The sequence below is a fragment of the Leucoraja erinacea genome, chromosome 15 (assembly GCF_028641065.1).
Source record: "Leucoraja erinacea ecotype New England chromosome 15, Leri_hhj_1, whole genome shotgun sequence".
Taxonomy (NCBI): Eukaryota; Metazoa; Chordata; class Chondrichthyes; order Rajiformes; family Rajidae; genus Leucoraja; species Leucoraja erinaceus.
Window position 1 is genome coordinate 28,292,010 of NC_073391.1, and position 20,095 is coordinate 28,312,104.

The window sequence follows — 20,095 nt, forward strand, 5'->3', positions numbered from 1 at the left end:
AAATGCAGTCTCGCCAATTCTTGTAGAATTGCAACATAATGTTCCAACACCCATACTGGTGTCTTGACTCTGGGCCAAACATCTTCTTCACCACCCTGTCTACCTGTGTCACCTCTTTAGGGGAACAGTCGGGGAGCTGTTGGCTTTGTGCTCCAGGACATGGTCAGGATAGCTATTCACAGGTCCAGGCAACGAGTTGTCTATGGTTAGAGTCATACAGTGTGGAAACTGGCCCTTCGGCCCAACTTGCTCACACTGGCCAACATGTCCCAGCTACACTAGTCCCACCTGCCTGTGTTTAGTCCATATCCCTCCAAACTTGTCCTATCCTTATACCTGTCTGTTTCTGCTCACGTTGTCTGCCTGACCCTCTTCCCAGGATACCTCCATGCCCAAATATTTCTCCATGCCCAAATAGAGAGCAGTAAATCTATTGAAAGACAAAATGTTGGCATAACTCAAGGGTCAGGCAGTGACCCTGGAAAACATGGATGGGTGATGTTTTGGGTCGGGACCCTTCTTCAGATTTGTGTATCTTGTTCAGAATAGTGTATCTGTTGCTTTCCTGAAGACTTCAGGAATTGATACATGTCACAGGGGATGAAAGGCAACTTGGACAAGGATGGCCATTTGATTAGTACATTAGTACATTGTTAGTACATTTGATGTTCATTTTGCATATACTGAACCGAACACGATCTAAATGTATAATACATGAATAAACGTTTTACATAAAATGGCGGGAATACATTCTGGACCAGGTTAGTCATGTTTTAATTTGAATTTTGTAAATATCTTGCTAGAAATGATGTACAGATTGCAAATATATAAATAAACGTTTTTTAAATTAAAAAGACGAAACACTTCCCTTCGAGTTGGTTGGATTATGTGCTTCAGTGCTCAGATGGAGTTTGAATGCGCCACTTGTTTTGTTTTCCGTTGCGTTAGCCTGGTGAAAAGCCGGTAATTTGCTACGACGTTTCACCTTGAACGTGGTTCGCTGTAACACAGAATCCACACTGGCGTCCTTGCGTGCACGTCTCCCGTCTGTTTTTTTTCTGTCTGGTTACATGATTCATGGAAAGTGTTAGCACTGTAAGTTACATCCAGTGCAGACTCGCCGCGCAACTGGAATCATCGTAACCGAGGAAAGAAAACTAACGGATCAGAAACAGCGGGCTCACTGGCAGTTTCTAATACACCGGATTCAACTAATTTATATGGAGAAGTATTTACCGATTGAAAACACACCGGACGAACTCAATTAGTGAAACAGTAATAACAACTGTCAAATCCTTCACCTTTAAAAAGAAATCTAATTCAGTCAACCTCGGTCACCAAATGGGCTGAGCCACACGCCAGCTACCCAATCGCCTGGCGGCTATTCCAATGAGCTGAGTTATAAAACTAACTGTTTGAAAGCCGAAAGTGTGGCGTTTGGTTACCGAGAGCAGACGCGTTGTACAGCTCAGAGGAGCACCATCGTAATGGCTACAATGTGGAGTGTTGTACTTGTTGCAATGATCGGTAAGGCGTCCGAAATTTGTACATTACCTCAAGTTGACTCGGTTTGTGTTAATCAGCACCTTTCAGCAGGGCAATGTGACGAGTTTATTGTTTGCAGACTTTTGACAGCGTGAAATAGATTTTAGATAAATACACTTTGACGTTTTTGAAATTAACACGTTCTGTATTTTGTCAACAGCATCGGTGTCGTCCGAACGCTACACAGCTGAAATAAACATGGGAAAGGTTCTGGGGACAGTAGAGTTTAACAAAACTTCCCAGAAGATAACCATAAATCTGTCGACTGATTGCGCCCAAGTTGATATTTCAATACACGAATTCCCGGTCATGTACGGCAATTCCAAGGATCCCTGCAGCGAAGCGAACGTAGGTGAGAAAATCTACGGGTTCATAGCAAACAGTACGACCGAGACTCTGGCGGACAACAAGTTATTTCAGATGAAGTCCGACCTCTCCGATCTGTCCCTCGTCATCGCGGGCTGTCGGAATGGAAGCAAAGCGTGCGCTACTCTAAAGAAAGACGTGTCTACCAATACCTGGCAGGGGAAGTTTTTTTCTTCGGTAGCCGGGGATGTGTACATCCGTCAAAACGACGGGGAGAGCACGGCGAGGGTACTGGCTAACCTGATGGTGATCAATGATAGCCTTGGGCAGATGAACGTGACTCTCTACCTGCAAGATGGGGCTACCAGCTGTACCGCAGCGGCACAGAACAGTGGGCAAAGCAATAGGTTCTTACTCGGCATTTTCAAAGTTGGCACTCCTCTGAACCATGTTAAAAGCCGCATTGACGGAGTCACTTTACCCGGCGGCAGTCCCAAACCCTTATTGTACATGTACGACGGGGCGGCGTGGTCTTGCGCTGAAGTTCAGAGGATGGAAGCCAAGCAGGTGTGGGCTTACATGGATATGAAAGGTGTGAAAGGAACTTTCAAATTTCGCCAAGTTTCTCCCTTTGATGTCACCAACTACTATGTCTCGCTGATGAACCTGAGGTCCATGGCCAGTGCTTACCACGTACACAATTTCCCATTGCCTCAGCGACGCACCACATTGGATAACCTGTGTGGTAACGATAATCTAGGAGGGCACTTGGATCCTTTTGGGAAGAAGCCATCCGGTTCTTATCCCCAGAGTATGAACGAAACTCAGGATCAATATGAAATAGGGGACTTGAGTGGAAGGCATGGCTTTATGAAAGGACTGGACACGTTTGAAGAGCATTTTAAGGACTGGAATCTTCCATTGTTTGGGAAAAATAGCATTATTGGCCGTTCGGTAGTTGTCCATTACCCCAACTCTACTAGGTGGGTGTGTAGTACAATCGGATATCCTGGTGAAGTCCTTAGTGCTGAGGCCATATTTAAGGGCCCAGTGTCTGGAAGAATCGTTTTTCGACAACTGAAGAGCAACCCCTATTCAGACTTGTCCATTTTTATGGACCTTTCCTATACAAACTCATCCTCTACGCCAACATATGATCACCTCTGGTACATTCATGAATACCCCATAAGCTCTGAGTTGGATTCCGATACAAACGCTTGCTTAAGCACCAAGGGACATTTCAATCCTTTCAAAGTAGATGTTGGAAGCAACTATAATATTGAGTGTAGTCCAGACAGCCCTTTCCGATGTGAAGTTGGAGACTATGCTAAAAAACATAAAGCAATAATGCTGACCAACAATGTCAAAGCAGTTGTCAGTAAGAATTTCTTTACTGACACCACTTCATCCCTTGCTGGGCCATTGAACATTGTTCCTCGATCATTGGTCATTCTTGGGAAAAATCTCTTAATCCAACCTTTAGCTTGTGCTAATGTAACCATACTTCGCCTAGCTTCTGTGGAAACTAATTTGTGGAAAGGCATTGGAAAAGTTAATGGAAAGATTGCTTTCAAACAATCTTCAGATTTAGACCTCACTGTTGTGGACGTTATGTTAACAGATCTGAATAACAAGACTGAAACTTATGGCATCCACACACTTCCCATCAAAACTGACTCTCCCAATGCAGATTCTTGTTCTGTTACTAGCGTTGAAGGCCGCTACAACCCTTTCAATGTGAATGGATCTTTGTCACCCGAACCAGGCAATGGTACAGTTGATCAGTATGAAGTTGGTGATATCAGTGGGAAATTTGGGACACTAAATGGTTTAAACCAAACTGAAATATATATGGACATGAACATGCCCTTGTTTGGACCTCACAGTATTGTAAGACGTTCGCTGGTTGTTTATCAAGACAATGGATCACCGTAAGTCTAAAACTCTGATTTTTTTTAAGAGATATCTTGGACATGAGTATACTTTCCTGGGCATTGGTAGTGGGCCGAAGGGCCTGTCTGCAGGCTGTATCTCTAAAATTAAAGGTAGCTTAGCCAACCTTTTTAAAGGAGCTAGCTACTCATTATTTTGCTCGTGGTTATTCTTTGTGTCAGATTGGTCAGTGAGAGAATATAATCAGCAAGGATGTGTGCTTATGCATGTATGTGCTTAATCTGCATTGGTTTTAATATGCTTCTAAAAGGACCCGAGCCCAAACCCATTTTCAACCAGAATTTGCATTGCAGACTTTCTGAGAGGAATCTATAGATATATATTTGAACCAATGGGAATATGGAAAGAAAGAACTGGTTGCTATTTTTTAGCTAGATTTGAAACATTCAGCTGTACTGCCAGTTGACTGAAAACTGATAACCTGGTTCATCCTGCTTATCTCAATCTTAATAATTTCCTGCTTTGCACTGCTCAATAGATTTCAAAAATTGGAGATGCTAAAGGAAAAGGTGTTCAGCATTTCAGGATATAAGGAATTGGCAAATCCTTTAAAAAGGTTGGATAAGCTACATTTAGTTCTACAGATACAGCATGTAGACAGGCCCTTCGGCCCACCGAGTCTTTGCCCATCATCGGTCATGCATTCACCCTGTTTCTATGTTATCCTACTTTCTCATACACTCCCTCCACAGTAGGGGCTATTTACAGAGACCAATACATTTACAAACCTGCATATTTTTGAGGTGAGAGGAAACAAGAGCACTGGGATGAAACCCACAGGGTCACGGAAAACATCCAATCTCCACACAGGCAGCACCCAAGGTCAGGGCTGCAGCTGGGTCTCTGACGCTGTGAGGCAGCAGCACTACCAGCTGTGAAGTGTGCTATCTTGTCTTATTCTCTTCCACATGCTCTCCATTACTTTCTCTAATTCCTTGAATGAGCCATATGGAAGCCAGAGCTGTCAATATAAAAGGTCCTTTTAACACAACAGGCAGGTAATATTTTTCAAAAATAAACTCTATTCATAACAATTCTATTCTAAGTGCCATCAAGCCAATGCATTCTATTTACATAAGAACCAATGCTACTCGTGTGGCCTCTTTGTACAGGCATTTGAGAGGCAGGCATCCTATAAAAAACACTTGGAAGAACATTTTGGAAGAATTGCATGGAACTCAAGCACATCATCAGGTCAGGTCGGGGGGAGTTTACCATGTAATCCCCTGCTAACTGCTCCATGGTCGGAGAGTCGGCGACTAAACCGTCTCCCCCACCTGGTTTGTCAGATGAGGAGGGGACTGTGAGCTTCTAGCGAGCCAGCAGCCATCCACACTTCAGTAGAAGTTGCGATCATAGAAACATAGAAAATAAGTGCAGGAGGAGGCCATTAGGTCCTTTGAGCCAGCACCGCCATTCATTGTAATCATGGCTGATCGTCCCCTATCATTAACCCGTGCCTGCCTTCTCCCCATATCCCTCGACTCCACTAGCCCCTAGAGCTCTATCTAACTCTCTCTTAAATCCATCCAGTGATTTGGTCTCCACTGCCCTCTGTGGCAGGGAATTCCATAAATTCACAACTCTCTGGGTGAAAACGTTTTTTCTCATCTCAGTCTTAAATAACCTCCCCTTTATTCTATGGCCCCTGGTTCTGGAACTGTGGCCCCTGGTTCTGGGCTCGCCCAACATTGGGAACATTTTTCCTGCATCTAGCTTGTCCAGTCCTCTTATAATTTTATATGATCACTGTCGTACATAGCATTGTAAGGAATGATGATAAAGCACACACACCAGAATCCAATACTTCCAGTGGTGGTCAATCACCGTTCCCATTGGATACCAGCACCACTGTGTCGCTAATGTTTTCAACGATGATGAATGCAAGTACATTGAGGATTTATACTCTTAAAGTCCAAAGCCAGGCATTTGGATTGTTTCAGTTCTCCCACTGTATATATGCCATTCCGTAGAGACACTTGCCCACACCCATGAATGTTGAAGTAAATTATGTTACATAATTGACAAGAATGCGTCTGAATATTGAATCGTCTTTCTTAGACAAAATCATTTACAAATGTCTAAAAGATTTGTAGCACTAAACCCCAAGCACTCAAAATATATTAATTTTATCACGGTATTGATGGATGGCTCTTTGGATATAGAAATATTTGGATAGGTACATGGATAGGAAAGGTTAAGAAGGGTATGGGTCAAATGCAGGCAAGTGGGGCTAGCTTAGAATGCCATTTTGGTTGGCATAGGCCAGTTGGACCAATGGGCCTGTTTCCATATCATATTACTCTATAACTATAAATACCCTAAATATCGATCTACAGCACAAATATGTCTAACTGTGCATTAAATTAAATGACATGGTTGCCACAATCCCCTCCTTTGATATCATTCCGGGGAGTTTCAATTTATGTCCAATTAACAGTAACATTTATTTAGTGTTTCCTCTATGTGATTTACAATGGGCAAAACCAGGATGTGCCATGCTTAATGTTAAAGAAGGAACTGCAGATGCTGGAAAATAGAAGGTAGACAAAAATGCTGGAGAAACTCAGCGGGTGAGGCAGCATCTATGAAGCAAAGGAAATAGACAATGTTTCGGGTCGAAACCCTTCTTCAGACTTTTGGAAGAATTCTTTTGGAAGGGTTCAGAAGAACCCTTCTGACGAAGGGTTTCAACCCAGAACGTTGCCTATTTCTTTTGCTCCATAGATGCTGTCTCACCCGCTGATCCTATGCCATGCCTATTGGCTGGTATGTGCATTTTTAAAGTACAGTATGTATGTATATTACATTGCTTATAAAGAATCTTGATAGAAGAGATACAATTTCCAAAATATCTCTCATTCTGAGAATTGGAGTCCTTGCAAACAATGGTGTCTGATTACTGCTTGTAATTGACATGTGAACTTTTTCATGAAGCTGGCTCTCACATATTAATACATGCTACTTACACAACGGCTGATTAAAATTGACATTCAACCTTTAACACTTTTTCCTTCAATGGACAATAGTTTTTCAATCTATAGAATGTTTTCAGAATGTTCAGCTTTTGTTAATAGATGCAAGCTATTGTTCCAGCCAGTTTAACCTATCCCAGATAAAGACTGGATTCTGTTCTCTAGCCAGGAAGGGGAAATAGCCTTCAGTCAATGTGCACATATCTCATCTGAATCTGGCAGTCCTGAAATGATTGCTTTTACCCTTGGTACAAATGGGCAGCACACTGTTGCAGACAGTAGAGCTATTGCCTCACAGTGTCAGAGATCTGGGTTCAATCCTGGCCTCTGCTGCTGTTTGTGTGCAGTTTGCACATTCTCTCTGTGAGCATGTGAAATTCCTCCCAGTGCTCTGGTTTCCACCCACATCAGGTGAGCAAGTTAATAGTGCACTGTAAGTTACTCCTTCTGTACAGGTGAGTGTTAGAATCTGGAGGGGAATTGATGGTAGTGTGGGGAAATCTTTGTAGGACTGGTGCTAATGATTGGTTCATAATCACAAAGGACCTGGTTGCATGTCATTTGACTCCATGATTTCTATGGATGTTCGATTAATCTGTTAATAACCGTAAAAACACAAGTTGGGAAATAGAAAATGCTGTGGAAACGTTAAGAATAGGGACTATATTAAGATACAATGATGGACCTATTCCAAACTGCATTCCTCAATGAGATGTTGCAAGCATGCATCTAGTTCCATATGTTATTGTGTATCTCAACAGCAGCTTTTATATTTAACTTTACACAGGACTTTAAAGCTTAGTTGAAGAAAACACTTGCTAGTTGTGATCGCAGCTGTAGTTATCTGTGCATGTAATGGTGTGAACTGGCAGTGATACACATAGTCACACAATGTGGAAACAGGCCCTTCAACACAACTTGCCCACACCGACCAACATGTCCTATCTACATTTGTCCCACCTGCCAGCGTTTGACCCATATCCCTCTAAACCTATCTTATCCATGTACCTGTCCAAATGTTTCTTAAACGTTGCGATAGTACCTTCAGGCCACACTTCTGATATTTTTTAAAAGATCACAAATATTTTTATCTTGACATTATTAGCTGGGATCATGGCTGGACTCCAACATTAAAATACAGGCATGTTTTGTTGCTCGGTATGAGATCATTGTTTCCTGTATCCAGAGAACAGAGGTAGGTACATAGGCTTGAATGTTCATGTGATACTGCAGGTTCAGGCCTGATGGTAATAAATTATTTAGGAAGATTACCTTGATATAGGTGAATCAGTTGATTTGCTGAGCATTTTTAATGTTGTTGTGTCATATCGTATTTACTGTCATATTATTTTACAAGGTATTTTCTGTTGATCCAAAGTAATTTTTAAAGTTTGGATGCTGCCAGGTTTAGTGAGATTGAATATTGTGGACAAGATGTTGAACTGTTGAATCCCAGTCTGGGCACAGTCCATGCTCCGAACACTTTGCATGCATAAGAGACAGCGAGGGTCAATTTGTGGCTTCATTTGTGAGTCAAATTGCTGGCTTCATGTGTATATTATCAGTAAACTGTGAATGCAACAAGATCGGGCATGCCTTAATTGCCTTCAGGATTTACCCAAGGCAATTAACTTACAAACCTGTATGTCTTTGGAGTGTGGGAGGCGACCGGAGCACCCGGAGAAAACCCACACGTCATGGGGAGAACGTACAAACTCCGTACATGTAGCACCCGTAGTCAAGATCGGACCCAGGTTACTAGCGCTATGCGGTAGCAACTCTACCGCTGCGCCACTGTGCTGACCTAGCTCAGAAGAAAAAAGGGTTTAGTGAGTGTACAAAATGACAGGTGATTGGACTGAGGTGCGGGATTCATTGCAAGATTTTGAAAGCTGGAAATGAAATCAAATGAGTGATTTCTTTATTATTTATTAGCCATTTTTCTTCTCTTATTGCATGCCATATCAAAACCACCATTATTTAAAGGATATTTTAACTTTACAAAATAAGCATCAGTATTTGTATGTATATGCAAATATTGACCTTATTTAGAGATAGTTACACAGCATGAAAACAGGTCCTTTGGCCCAAATTGTCTATGCTGACCAAGATGACTATTTGAGCTGCTCCTATTTGACTGCATTTGGCCCACATCCGCCATAACCTTTATATCCATGTCCAAATGTATTTTAAACATTGTATTGTATTCTTCTAGTAGATTGGTCCATATACCCTCTGTGTGAGAAAGTTGCCTCTCAGTTTTCTTTTAAATATTTTCCTTCTCACTTTAAATCTATGCCCTCTAATTTTAGACTGCACTATTGTGGGAAAACGCATGTGACCATTCATCTTATCCAAAACCCTCCTCATTTTATTAACTCTTTGAGTTATTCTAGACGTAGAAAAAACCCAGTCAATCCAGCCTGCCCTTATAACTCAAGCCCTCCTGTCCTGGTAACATCTTTGTATATAGTTTCTGCACCCATTTCAGCTTCATGCCATTCTTCCTATAGCTGGGTGCCCAGAACTGCACATAATTCTTCAAGTTATGTTGACTTGTAAAGTTGCAACATAACTGGCTGAACTTTGTTGCCTTTCACCACAGTGAAGAATGCTGTGGTGGATGTCTGTGTTAAATTTTATTGTGTACTAGACCAAGGGGGCCCGTTGGGTCCCATCCCCTCACGCGGGGGGGGGGGGGGGGGGGGGGGGGGGGGGGGGGGGGGGGGGGGGGGGGGGGGGGGGGGGGGGGGGGGGTTGAAGAGAGCCTGGGGGGTGGGGACGAGCCGGGGGGAGAGAGAGAGCCTGGTGAGAAGAGAGAGCAACTTGGATTGCGAGCAGGGCTACAATCCCATTGTGACATCACAGCTGTAAGCACAGGGAATTAGCAGTTATTTCTTTCCAAGTTTCTTCAGATATTTGAACATTTTGATTAATAACTCAAGAAATAATTCATGAATTTTTCAGATAAGGCGATTTTTGACCATGGGATAAAACTGCAGGAATATGTAAACATTTTACCATTAGAGCATCGTTTTTTCGAGCAGTACGATTACACGCACGCACGCGCACACATACACAGATTGTGTGTTCTTGTTTGGTGTATCGCTGCTGGCAAATTCATTTCACTGCACCTTCGGGTGTATATGACGAATAAAACTTTGACTTTTGAGAAGACTGGGTGGGAGGGGTAGACTTATGCATCCTGGTGGCTTGAAATGAATGATAGAAATAAACGTTAATTAGGAGAAAGATATAGGCACATGAGAACAATGTAATTTTATGTTAGGACATTCCAAAACACTTTAGAAGCAGATTGGCTTAATGCAAATCTTTAATAAATATATGTTACTTGCAAGAGAAGAATGGATAGCTAACCCCTGTAGTTTCATCAATATACTGTAGTGATGCTTGGTTTTGCTGAGCATTTTCATTTACTGCCATAATGTGGTGATGTCTTTACTTTGACTTTTAGACTTCAGACTTTTGAGATACATTGTGGAAACAGGCCCATTGGACCCACCAAGTTCACGCCGACCAACGATCACCTTGTACGCTAGCACAATCATACACACTACGGACAATTTACAATTTTTGTATGTCTTTGCAGTGTGGGGGGAAATTGGAGAACCCGGAGAAAACCCATGCGGTCATAGGGAGAGCATACAAAGTCCGCACAGACAGCACCCATTGTCAGGATCGAACCCAGGCCTCTGGCACTATGAGACCATTTAGCTGAATTCTTTTGGTACAGTAGTTTCTCCAAGTGAAATTGAAATTGATGAGGTTGATCTTATAATGGAGGCATTCCTAACTTTGCCACCAAGCCATAATCATACCTATGAAATAGGCCTATCACCCCCCCCCCCCCCCCCCCCCCTCCAGCAACTGCTGATGAAAGAGCAAGTATTTATACAAATTAGAGGATGAGGAGGAATTTCTTTCGTCAGAGGGTGGTGAATCTGTGGAATGCATTGCCACAGAAGGAGGATGTGGAGGCCAAGTCAATGGATATTTTTAAAGCGGAGATTGACAAATTCTTGATTAGTACGGGTGTCAGGAGTTAACGGGTGAAAGCACAAGAATGGGGTTAAAAGGGAAAGATAGACCAGCCATGATTGAATGGGGCAGTAGACTTGATGGCCTGAATGGCCCAATTCTGTTACTAGATCTAATGAAGTTTGAACATGATTGAGATGTGGGAGGAAAGATGCTGGAGTCAATTATTAAAGTGGTAATAATGGGGCATTTGGGTAGCAGTAAAAGGATTAGTTCAAGCCAACATGGATTTATGAAAGGGAAATCATGCTTGACTAATCTTCTGGAATTTTTTGAGAATGTGACAAGTAAAATGGATGAAGGGGAGCCAGTAGATGTGGTGTATCTAGACTTTCAGAAAGCCTTTAATAAGGTCCCGCACGGGAGACTGGTGACTAAAATTAGAGCACATGGTATTGGGGGTAGGGTGTTGACATGGATAGAAAATTGGTTGGCGGACAGGAAGCAAAGAGTAGGAGTGAACGGGTCGTTTTCAGAATGGCAGGCAGTGGCGAGTGGAGTGCCGCAAGGCTCGGTGTTGGGGCTGCAATTGTTTACCATGTATATTAATGATTTGGAAGAGGGAATTAGGAGCAACACTAGCAAGTTTGCAGATGACACAAAGCTGGGTGGCAGTGTGAACTGTGAAGAGGATGTTAGGAGGTTGCAGGGTGACCTGGACAGATTGAGTGAGTGGGCGGATGCGTGGCAGATGCAGTATAATATAGATAAATGTGAGATTATCCACTTTGGCGGCAAAAACAAGGGGGCAGATTATTATCTCAATGGGGTTGGATTAGTTAAGGAGGAGGTGCAGCAAGATCTAGGCATCCTTGTACACCAGTCACTGAAAGGGATATGGGGAGAAGGCAGGCACGGGTTATTGATTGGGGCCGATCACCCATGATCACAATGAATGGCGGTGCTGGCTCGAAGGGCTGAATGTTCTCCTCCTGCACCTATTTTCTATGTTTCTATGAAACTGGAGCACCCAAAATAAACCCGACACAGTCAAGGGGATAATCGGCAAATTCCACACATGCAACACAGGTCAGAATTGAACTCGGGTTGCTGGAGCAGCGAGGCAGCACCCTAGTGTCTGCACCAAGGCGCTGCCATCTGGCAGGGAACGTGGTTGAATAGATGACCTGTTATTGAAGAATCTACTTTGTTTCTCATGAATTAACCAGAGTTAAATTTTTTGTTTTGCATTAACTCTGACAATGTCAGTTTAATGTGAGATGGCTGGCAAATTCTTTAAACTGTCAATAGACAATAGGTGCAGAAGTAGGCCGTTTGGCCCTTTGAGCCCACACTGCCATTCAATGTGATCATGGTTGATCATTCCCAATCAGTACCCCATTCCTGCCTTCTCCCCATATCCCCTGACTGATATCTTTAAGAGCCCTATCTAGCTCCATCTTGAAAGTATCCAGAGATTGGCCTCCATCACCCTCTGAGGGAGAGAATTCCACAGACTCACAACTCTCTGAGTGAAAAAGTGTTTCCTCATCTCCGTTCTAAATGGCTTACCCCTTATTCTTAAACTGTGGCCCCTGGTTCTGGACTCCCCCAACATCGGGAACAAGTTTCCTGCCTCTTGCGTGTCCAAACCCTTAATAATCTTATATGTTTCAATAAGATGCCCTCTCATCCTTCTAAACCCCAGAGTATACAAGCCCAGGCACACCATTCTCTCAGCATATGACAGACCCACCATCCCGGGAATTAAATTGTTAAACCTACGCTGCACTCCCTCAATAGCAATAATGTCCTTCCTCAAATTAGGGGACCAAACCTGCACACAATACTCCAGGTGTGGTCTCAATATGGCCCTATCCAATTGCAGAAGGACCCCTTTGCTCCTATACTCAACTCCTCTTGTTGTGAAGGCCAACATGCCATTCACTTTCATCACTTCCTGATGTACCTGCATGCTTACTTTCATTGACTGTTGAACAAGGACCCCCAGATCCCATTGTACTTCACCTTTTCCCAACTTGACACCATTTACATAATAATCTGCCTTACTGTTTTTGCTACCAAAGTGGATAACCTCACATTTATCCACATTAAACTGCATCTGCCATGCATCTGCCTGTCCAAGTCACCCTGCATTCTCATAGCATCCTCCTCACAGTTCGCACTGCCACCCAGCTTTGTGTCATCTGCAAATTTGCTAATGTTACTTTGAATCCCTTCATCTAAATCATTGTTGTATATTGTAAATAGCTGCAGTCCCAGCACCGAGCCTTGCGGTACCCCACTAGTTACTGCCTGCCATTCTGAAAGGGACCCGTTAATCCCTACTTTGTTTCCTGTCTGCTAACCAATTTTCTATACATGTCAGCACTCTACCCCCCCCCCCCCCCCCCCCCCCCCGTGCCATGTGCCCTAATTTTGCCCACAAATCTCCTATGTGGGACCTTATCAAATGCTTTCTGGAAGTCCAGGTACACTACATCCACTGGCTCTCCCTTGTTCATTTTCTTAGTTGCATCCTCAAAAAAGTCCAGAAGATTAGTCAAGCATGATTTTCCCTTCATAAATCTATGCTGACTCGGACCGATCCTCTTACTGCTATCCAAATGTGCTGCTATTTCATCTTTGATAATTGATTCCACCATCTTCCCCAACACCGATGTCAGGCAAACTGGTCTATAATTCCCTGTTTCCTCTCTCCCGCCTTTCTTAAAAAGTGAGAAAACATTAGCTACCCTCCAATCCACAGGAACTGATCCTGAATCTATTGGAAAATAATCATCAAAGCGTCCACTATTTTTAGAGCCACTTCCTTAACCATATAACCATATAACCATATAACAATTACAGCACGGAAACAGGCCATCTCGGCCCTACAAGTCCATGCCGAACAAATTTTTTTCCCCTTAGTCCCACCTGCCTGCACTCGTACCATAACCCTCCATTCCCTTCTCATCCATATGCCTATCCAATTTATTTTTAAATGATACCAATGAACCTGCCTCCACCACTTCCACTGGGAGCTCATTCCACACCGCCACCACTCTCTGCGTAAAGAAGTTCCCCCTCATATTACCCCTAAACTTCTGTCCCTTAATTCTGAAGTCATGTCCTCTTGTTTGAATCTTCCCTATTCTCAAAGGGAAAAGCTTGTCCACATCAACTCTGTCTATCCCTCTCATCATTTTAAAGACCTCTATCAGGTCCCCCCTTAACCTTCTGCGCTCCAAAGAATAAAGCCCTAACTTGTTCAACCTTTCTCTGTAACTTAGTTGCTGAAACCCAGGCAACATTCTAGTAAATCTCCTCTGTACTCTCTCTATTTTGTTGACATCCTTCCTATAATTTGGCGACCAAAATTGTACACCATACTCCAGATTTGGCCTCACCAATGCTGAAAGGGACCATTAAGTATCCTGGGATGCAGACCATCAGGCCCTGGGGATTTATCAACCTTCAGTCCCATCAGTTTACCCAACCCCATTTCCTGCCTAATGTTGGTTTTCTTCAGTTCCTCTGTCACCCCAGACCTCTGGCCACTTGTACATCAGGAAGATTGTTTGTGACCTCCTTAGTGAAGCCAGATCCAAAGTACCTGTTCAACTCATCTGCCATTTCCTTGTTCCCCATAATGAATTCACCTTTTTAAGTCTTCAAGGGTCTACCTTTGGTTTTAACTAATTTTTTCCTCTTCACATACCTAAAGCTTTTACTATCCTCCTTTATATTCTTGGCTAGCTTCTCTCCGCACCTCATCTTTTCTCCCCGTGTTGCCTTTTTAGTTATCTCCTGTTGCTTTTTAAACATTACCCAATCCTCTTGCTTCCCACTCATCTTTGCTACGTTGTACTTCTTCACTTTTATTTTTATACAGTCCCTGACATCCCTTGTCAGCCACGGTCACCCCTTACTCCCCTTGGAATCTTTCTTCCTCTTTGGAATGACAATCACAATTTATGGCACTCACAAATGTTTTGTGTCAGTCATGTTGAATTACCAAGACTTAGTAAGGTGTGGATCAAGTGCTGGTAAATTGGATAAAAATGGATTGGTATTTGATGTTGGGCCAAATAGTCTGTTTTTGTGTTGATTGATTCCATTAATTGATTCATGTCACGCATGCAAGCAGTAAATGCTACTCTATTGTATTTGAAATTAAGCAATAAAGCTAACCTTTTCACCTGGTTGGCAGTTACAGTATGTGTCTCCAAATGTAAACGTAAATTTAGCACATGTTGTCCAAAGAAAAGTGATAGGCGATCAAGAATTAATTAATTATATTCCAAAACACCTTTGAGTGGAAATGATTCATAAATGGTGTAAGCACTATAATGTACCAATTCCTATAGAAGATGAGCTTTGCTTTTTGAAATTAACATTGGTTGATTTAAACCATTTTTTAATTTTGTCTTGTTTTAGTGTAAATGGGAGGTTGCTTTAATACATAGTTCGCACACATTTACATTTTAACACATTCATATTGACCTATGTTTTTTAATCCCCTTAACATTTCACATGCCAAAATTAGAATTGTATAAATGGATATTATCAGTGCTGGTCTGAAGAAGGGTTTCGGCCCGAAACGTTGCCTATTTCCTTCGCTCCATAGATGCTGCTGCACCCGCTGAGTTTCTCCAGCTTTTCTGTGTAACCCTGGTTTCTTTCCTTACTGAATCCTACTAAGGGGAAGACAGTTTCCATGTTAGTTCCTTCCTTAAGAGATAATTCTCAATTGTTAAATTTAAATTTACAATAACAGTGCCATGAATTTGCCATTGCACAGCAGCAACATGTGACAGAAGCAACAGAATACATTTACATCTTGCATTAGATTTAAAGGAAGGGATCAAATCTTTTGTTTATGTTGCAGTTTTTATGACTTCAGAATACCCCTGAACCGTTTAGGTACATGAAGTGAAGTCACTGTTCAAATAAAAGAACCATACCATGAACCTACATACAGCAAATTTCCGCAAATGGCAATGAAATAACTGACCATATCATCTTTCTTTAAATATTGCCTAAATGTTGGCCAGGACAACAGAACTCCGCCTTCCTTCAATATGATGTTTTTTACATACACCTGAATGCAGAATGAATGCTAGTTTACCATTATCTCAATGGTGCCACGCCAAATCATTAAAACTCCCTGAAACTCCCTTAGTTCTACATTGAAATGCCAAGCTGAAGTTTAGTCATATCTTTGGAAAGTTGTTAAGATATAACTCTAAATCAGACGTGAGAATGTTCAACAACAAACAATCTGCTTGAATGATATGGACAGTTGACATTTTGGGCTGATATTCTTCACCTGGACTGAAAGAGTAGAGGGGAGATAGTCAGTGTAAAGAAGTAGTCAAGGGCAAGAGCTGGAACGCAACATGTGCGTCTCAGTGAGTAGGATTTGGTTGACAGATGTAATCAGGTGGGGGAGGAATAGGTGGTTAGATGTTTTAAGAGAAGACACAAAGTGGTGGCACTGTACTGGAAAGTTAACTCACTATAATAAGACCCAATATCTAAGAGCCCAATAAACAGGAAGCATTGCAGCAAAAATATGAAACGATGGCTCCACGCTATGAAATTGTCTGTGTAATTTAGAACATCAATGACAGGCAGACTGTTACAATTGTAATGTGGGAGAACCAGAAGTCTTGGTTAAGGCAGATAAATACCTAAGTATGGAGGCTTATTATCAGCCATCAGACCTACATGGAGAACAATGTATGTGTATGACTCAGGAGCAATGATTTCCTTGTTCCTCTCTGAGTGGCTCTGTATCAAATATAAGATGCATACAATCGGTGGTGGAGAATAGAGGGAGACTGTGATAACTAATAATCCATCTTAATGGGATGATGATTGGCCAAAATGGTTCAGATCCAGACTGGACATTTGATGCAGTACCTACCCAATGGAGGAGGCCTAATGGAATAGGAGGGAGATGAATCTTAGAAACAGGATTTAACTTGGTACTGAATGTTGATAGAGCATGAGAACCCGCCATTGCGGAGGCACCATACCTTGTCAATGTGTAAGGTTAAAAAAAATCTTGTTGCCTTGTACTAAACAAATGGTTGAATAGCCCGAGGTACAATGCAAATTTTGGTTAAATATCCCGTTGCACAGTCCTGTTTATTTCAGTGGTTTGCATCTGAAATTCTGGAGTGAAAAGCAGTGACAACCATTTTCAGATCAAATCACATGAGCACATTCCCATTGCTGAGCAAAAATGCCACAGATATTGTAATTCTTCAAACAAATGCTGGCGATTCTCTCCTCTTGCCCTCCCTCTTTTCTCCCATTTATTCACTAAAAAGGCCTTCTCCATTGCCAGAGCGAGGCCACATGCAAACAGCACCTCATATTTTGCTTGGGTAGTTCATTAAACCCCCCACCTCTCAACCAAAAGTTGGTTAATCAGTTCCACAGTTTGCAACAATGTATCTCTCTTGGGATCACACCGTCCCTAGCCAACAGTTGGCCTATTAGAGAACCACCCTGTCAGAAGTCAACTGTTGCCAGCCCCGATTTGTCCTGGTCTTTTCTTGCTTCCAGTCCCCCCCACCCTCTACAATCTGTCTGATGAAGGATCTAGACCTGAAAGGGTCACCTATCCATTCTCTCCAGAGATGCTGCCTGACCCACTGAGTTACTCCAGCTTTTTGTGTCTATCTTTCATATAAACCAGCATCTGCAGTTCCTCTGTATTTCCAGTAGTTGCATTAATAATACTTCAGTATGTTTCATATTGGTTGAAGCCATTATTTGTGTGGCCTACGGTGTCTCGACTTAGGAAGATCCGCATGAAATATTCTTATCTGGTATTGGAGATTCTGCATGTAAACAGGTTGCTTTGCCCACTGAGTCCACGCTGACCATCAACTACCCATTTACTCTAATCCAACATCAATCCCACTTGTATTCTCCCCACATCCTCATCACCACCATTCACAGTCTACCACTCACCGACACACCAGGGGCAATTTACAGTGGCTGATTACTCTACACCCATAAGCCTTTAATGTATGGGTGGAAACAAGAGCACCTGGAGGAAATCCACATTCCCAAGGAGAACATGCACACAGACAGGATCTGAGGCCAGGATTGAACCTGACAAACCAGTGCAGCAAAGCAGTTTCTCTGCTAATCACGCTACTAATCTTTTTGGGCCCTTTCTCACATCGCACAGCCCAACCTTTGCATGGTCCTTGTTCTCTTGTCTCCCAACTGCCTCTCCTTTACTAACTCCAGATAGATCAGGTACTTCTTCCCACCTTTCAAGCATTAATCAAGCTCTTGACCATCAGACCACCCCCCCTCTGACTGCACCCCACTTTCACTCCCCTCCCTCCCCCCTACTCCATCTTGGATCTGGGTCTGGATTAGGACTCACTTTCCATACATTACAGTACCTGTTGAGCAGTGGCGGACTGGCCAGGGTGTCGGCTTGCCCGATGGCAAGTGGGCCCCTGATGATGTGGGTCCCCTATATCAAAGTGGGCCCCCTTTGTCTCCTGGCAACCAATACTTTTAGACCCAGTCCGTTACTGCTGTTGAGAGACACTGGGGTGGGGAGAAAGCTGACATCTTGAAGCTCTGACGCCACTAATCTTTGAACAATTGAAATGAGGTTTAGCATGCTGAACAATTACCCTTTGGCAATTACAATTTAAAATCTGGTGAAGAATTTCTCGAATGTGGTGAAACTTGTAATATGACAATGTAGGATCTGCCCTCATTTTTAAGAGAAAATATCTGATATGCTTGGTCATAAGAACGTAAAACCATTTGAAATGCCAGGAGTATGTAATTTGGGACTTTCTCTGCTATTCAACAAGATCACGGCCAATCTTTCACACTAGTTCAAAGTTCAAGTTCAAGTGAGTTTATTGTCATGTGTCCCTGTATAGGACAATGAAATTCTTGCTTTGCTTAAGCACACAGAAAATAGTAGGCCTTTCCCTGCATTATTCCTGTGCCTTCCTATTCCTTTAATGTCCAGAAATCCATTGATCTTTGCTCATCGTGCATTCCACGCCCTGGAGTAGTACATTCCACATTTTTTAAACTTTTTGAAATAAAAAAGTTCAGTTCTAATTGGTTTAACTTTTAAGTCAAAACAGTAACAGTGCACAGGTTATTGTTTTATATTATTTATAATAGACAAATAGAAACATTATAGGTTCATATCTCTATAAGCCTTGGACAGAAGTTATAATAACTATTTATGATCTTATTTGGCTGAATCTTTGCCGTTTAAAAATACTTAGCTGAAGGGCTTGTTCCTTCAGCATGGAAAATTCCACAGGCCACTCTGCTGATTAAGAAAAGTAAGACCAGGAAATCACAGATTTATGCATTGTTTGGCCTTATATCTTTGGCCAACAGATGAAGATTGACTGCAGAACATGAAAATGTTTGTTTAATCAGTTGGAACCAGAATAGAACAGATGAAGAACAGGTCAAGCCCATGGAATTAATTTTTTTTTTCCGAAGAGGGTCAAAAACTATTGATATTTTTGACCGGATTTTTCAGAAGGCATTTGATAAGGTCCTTCATGAATGATTGTTGGGTAAATTTGAAGGTCGTAGAATCATTGGATAATTGTCAGTGTTGCAAGGAGTTTTGCAGATTGCGAGGAGAGGGATGGAGATAATGGATAAAAACTTGAATTGGCTGCATCTACCAGAATCCTCTTGTGATCCATATTGAGGATACAAATGTTTTTTAAAAAGTGGCACAGGGCCCATATATCAAGTTGACCAATGGCATAAAGTTAGGCAGAACTGTGAGTCACAAAGATTGATTAAATGAAAGAGCAAATCTATGACATATGTGAGCTTGTTTAAAAAAAATGACCAAAAACACCATCAGAGTTATTACTCTAAATGGGTGAAAATCTGGAAACAGCGAGCTTTGAGAGAGTCTTAGAAACTTGCCTTCTTTGACCATGGGGTCAGAGTGTGTTGATCGTGGCAAATGGAGAGTGCTGCCATATCGTCATCAGTTGCCCACAGACCTGCTGACTAGTCATCAGTGCATCTCAGGCCATTAGAAAAGTGAAAATTCAGATGGATATTGCTTTCAATTCAGACATTCCTATTTAAGGACAAGGATTGTGTAGGAAGGAACTGCAGATGTTGGTTTAAACCGAAGATAGACACAAAAAGCTGGAGTAACTCAGTGGGACATCTCTGGCAGCATCTCGGTAGAGAAGGAATGGGTGACATTTCGGGTTGAGACCCGTCTTCAGACTGAAGTACAAGGATTGATGATCTGAATTTCCTGGGAG

The 20,095-nt window shown here is 42.3% G+C and overlaps 1 protein-coding gene across 1 annotated transcript in view; it reads left to right on the top strand.

Moving 5' to 3' along the window:
* Positions 1-878: 878 nt before the first annotated feature.
* Positions 879-20,095, top strand: part of cusr (Copper-only SOD repeat protein) — a 92,190-nt gene continuing 72,973 nt past the window's right edge. Inside the window, exons 1-2 of the mRNA XM_055646969.1 lie at positions 879-1,527; positions 1,706-3,782. Of these exons, the coding sequence (XP_055502944.1) occupies positions 1,488-1,527; positions 1,706-3,782 (2,117 nt within the window). The 5' untranslated portion in view covers positions 879-1,487. The remainder of the gene's footprint in view (positions 1,528-1,705; positions 3,783-20,095) is intronic.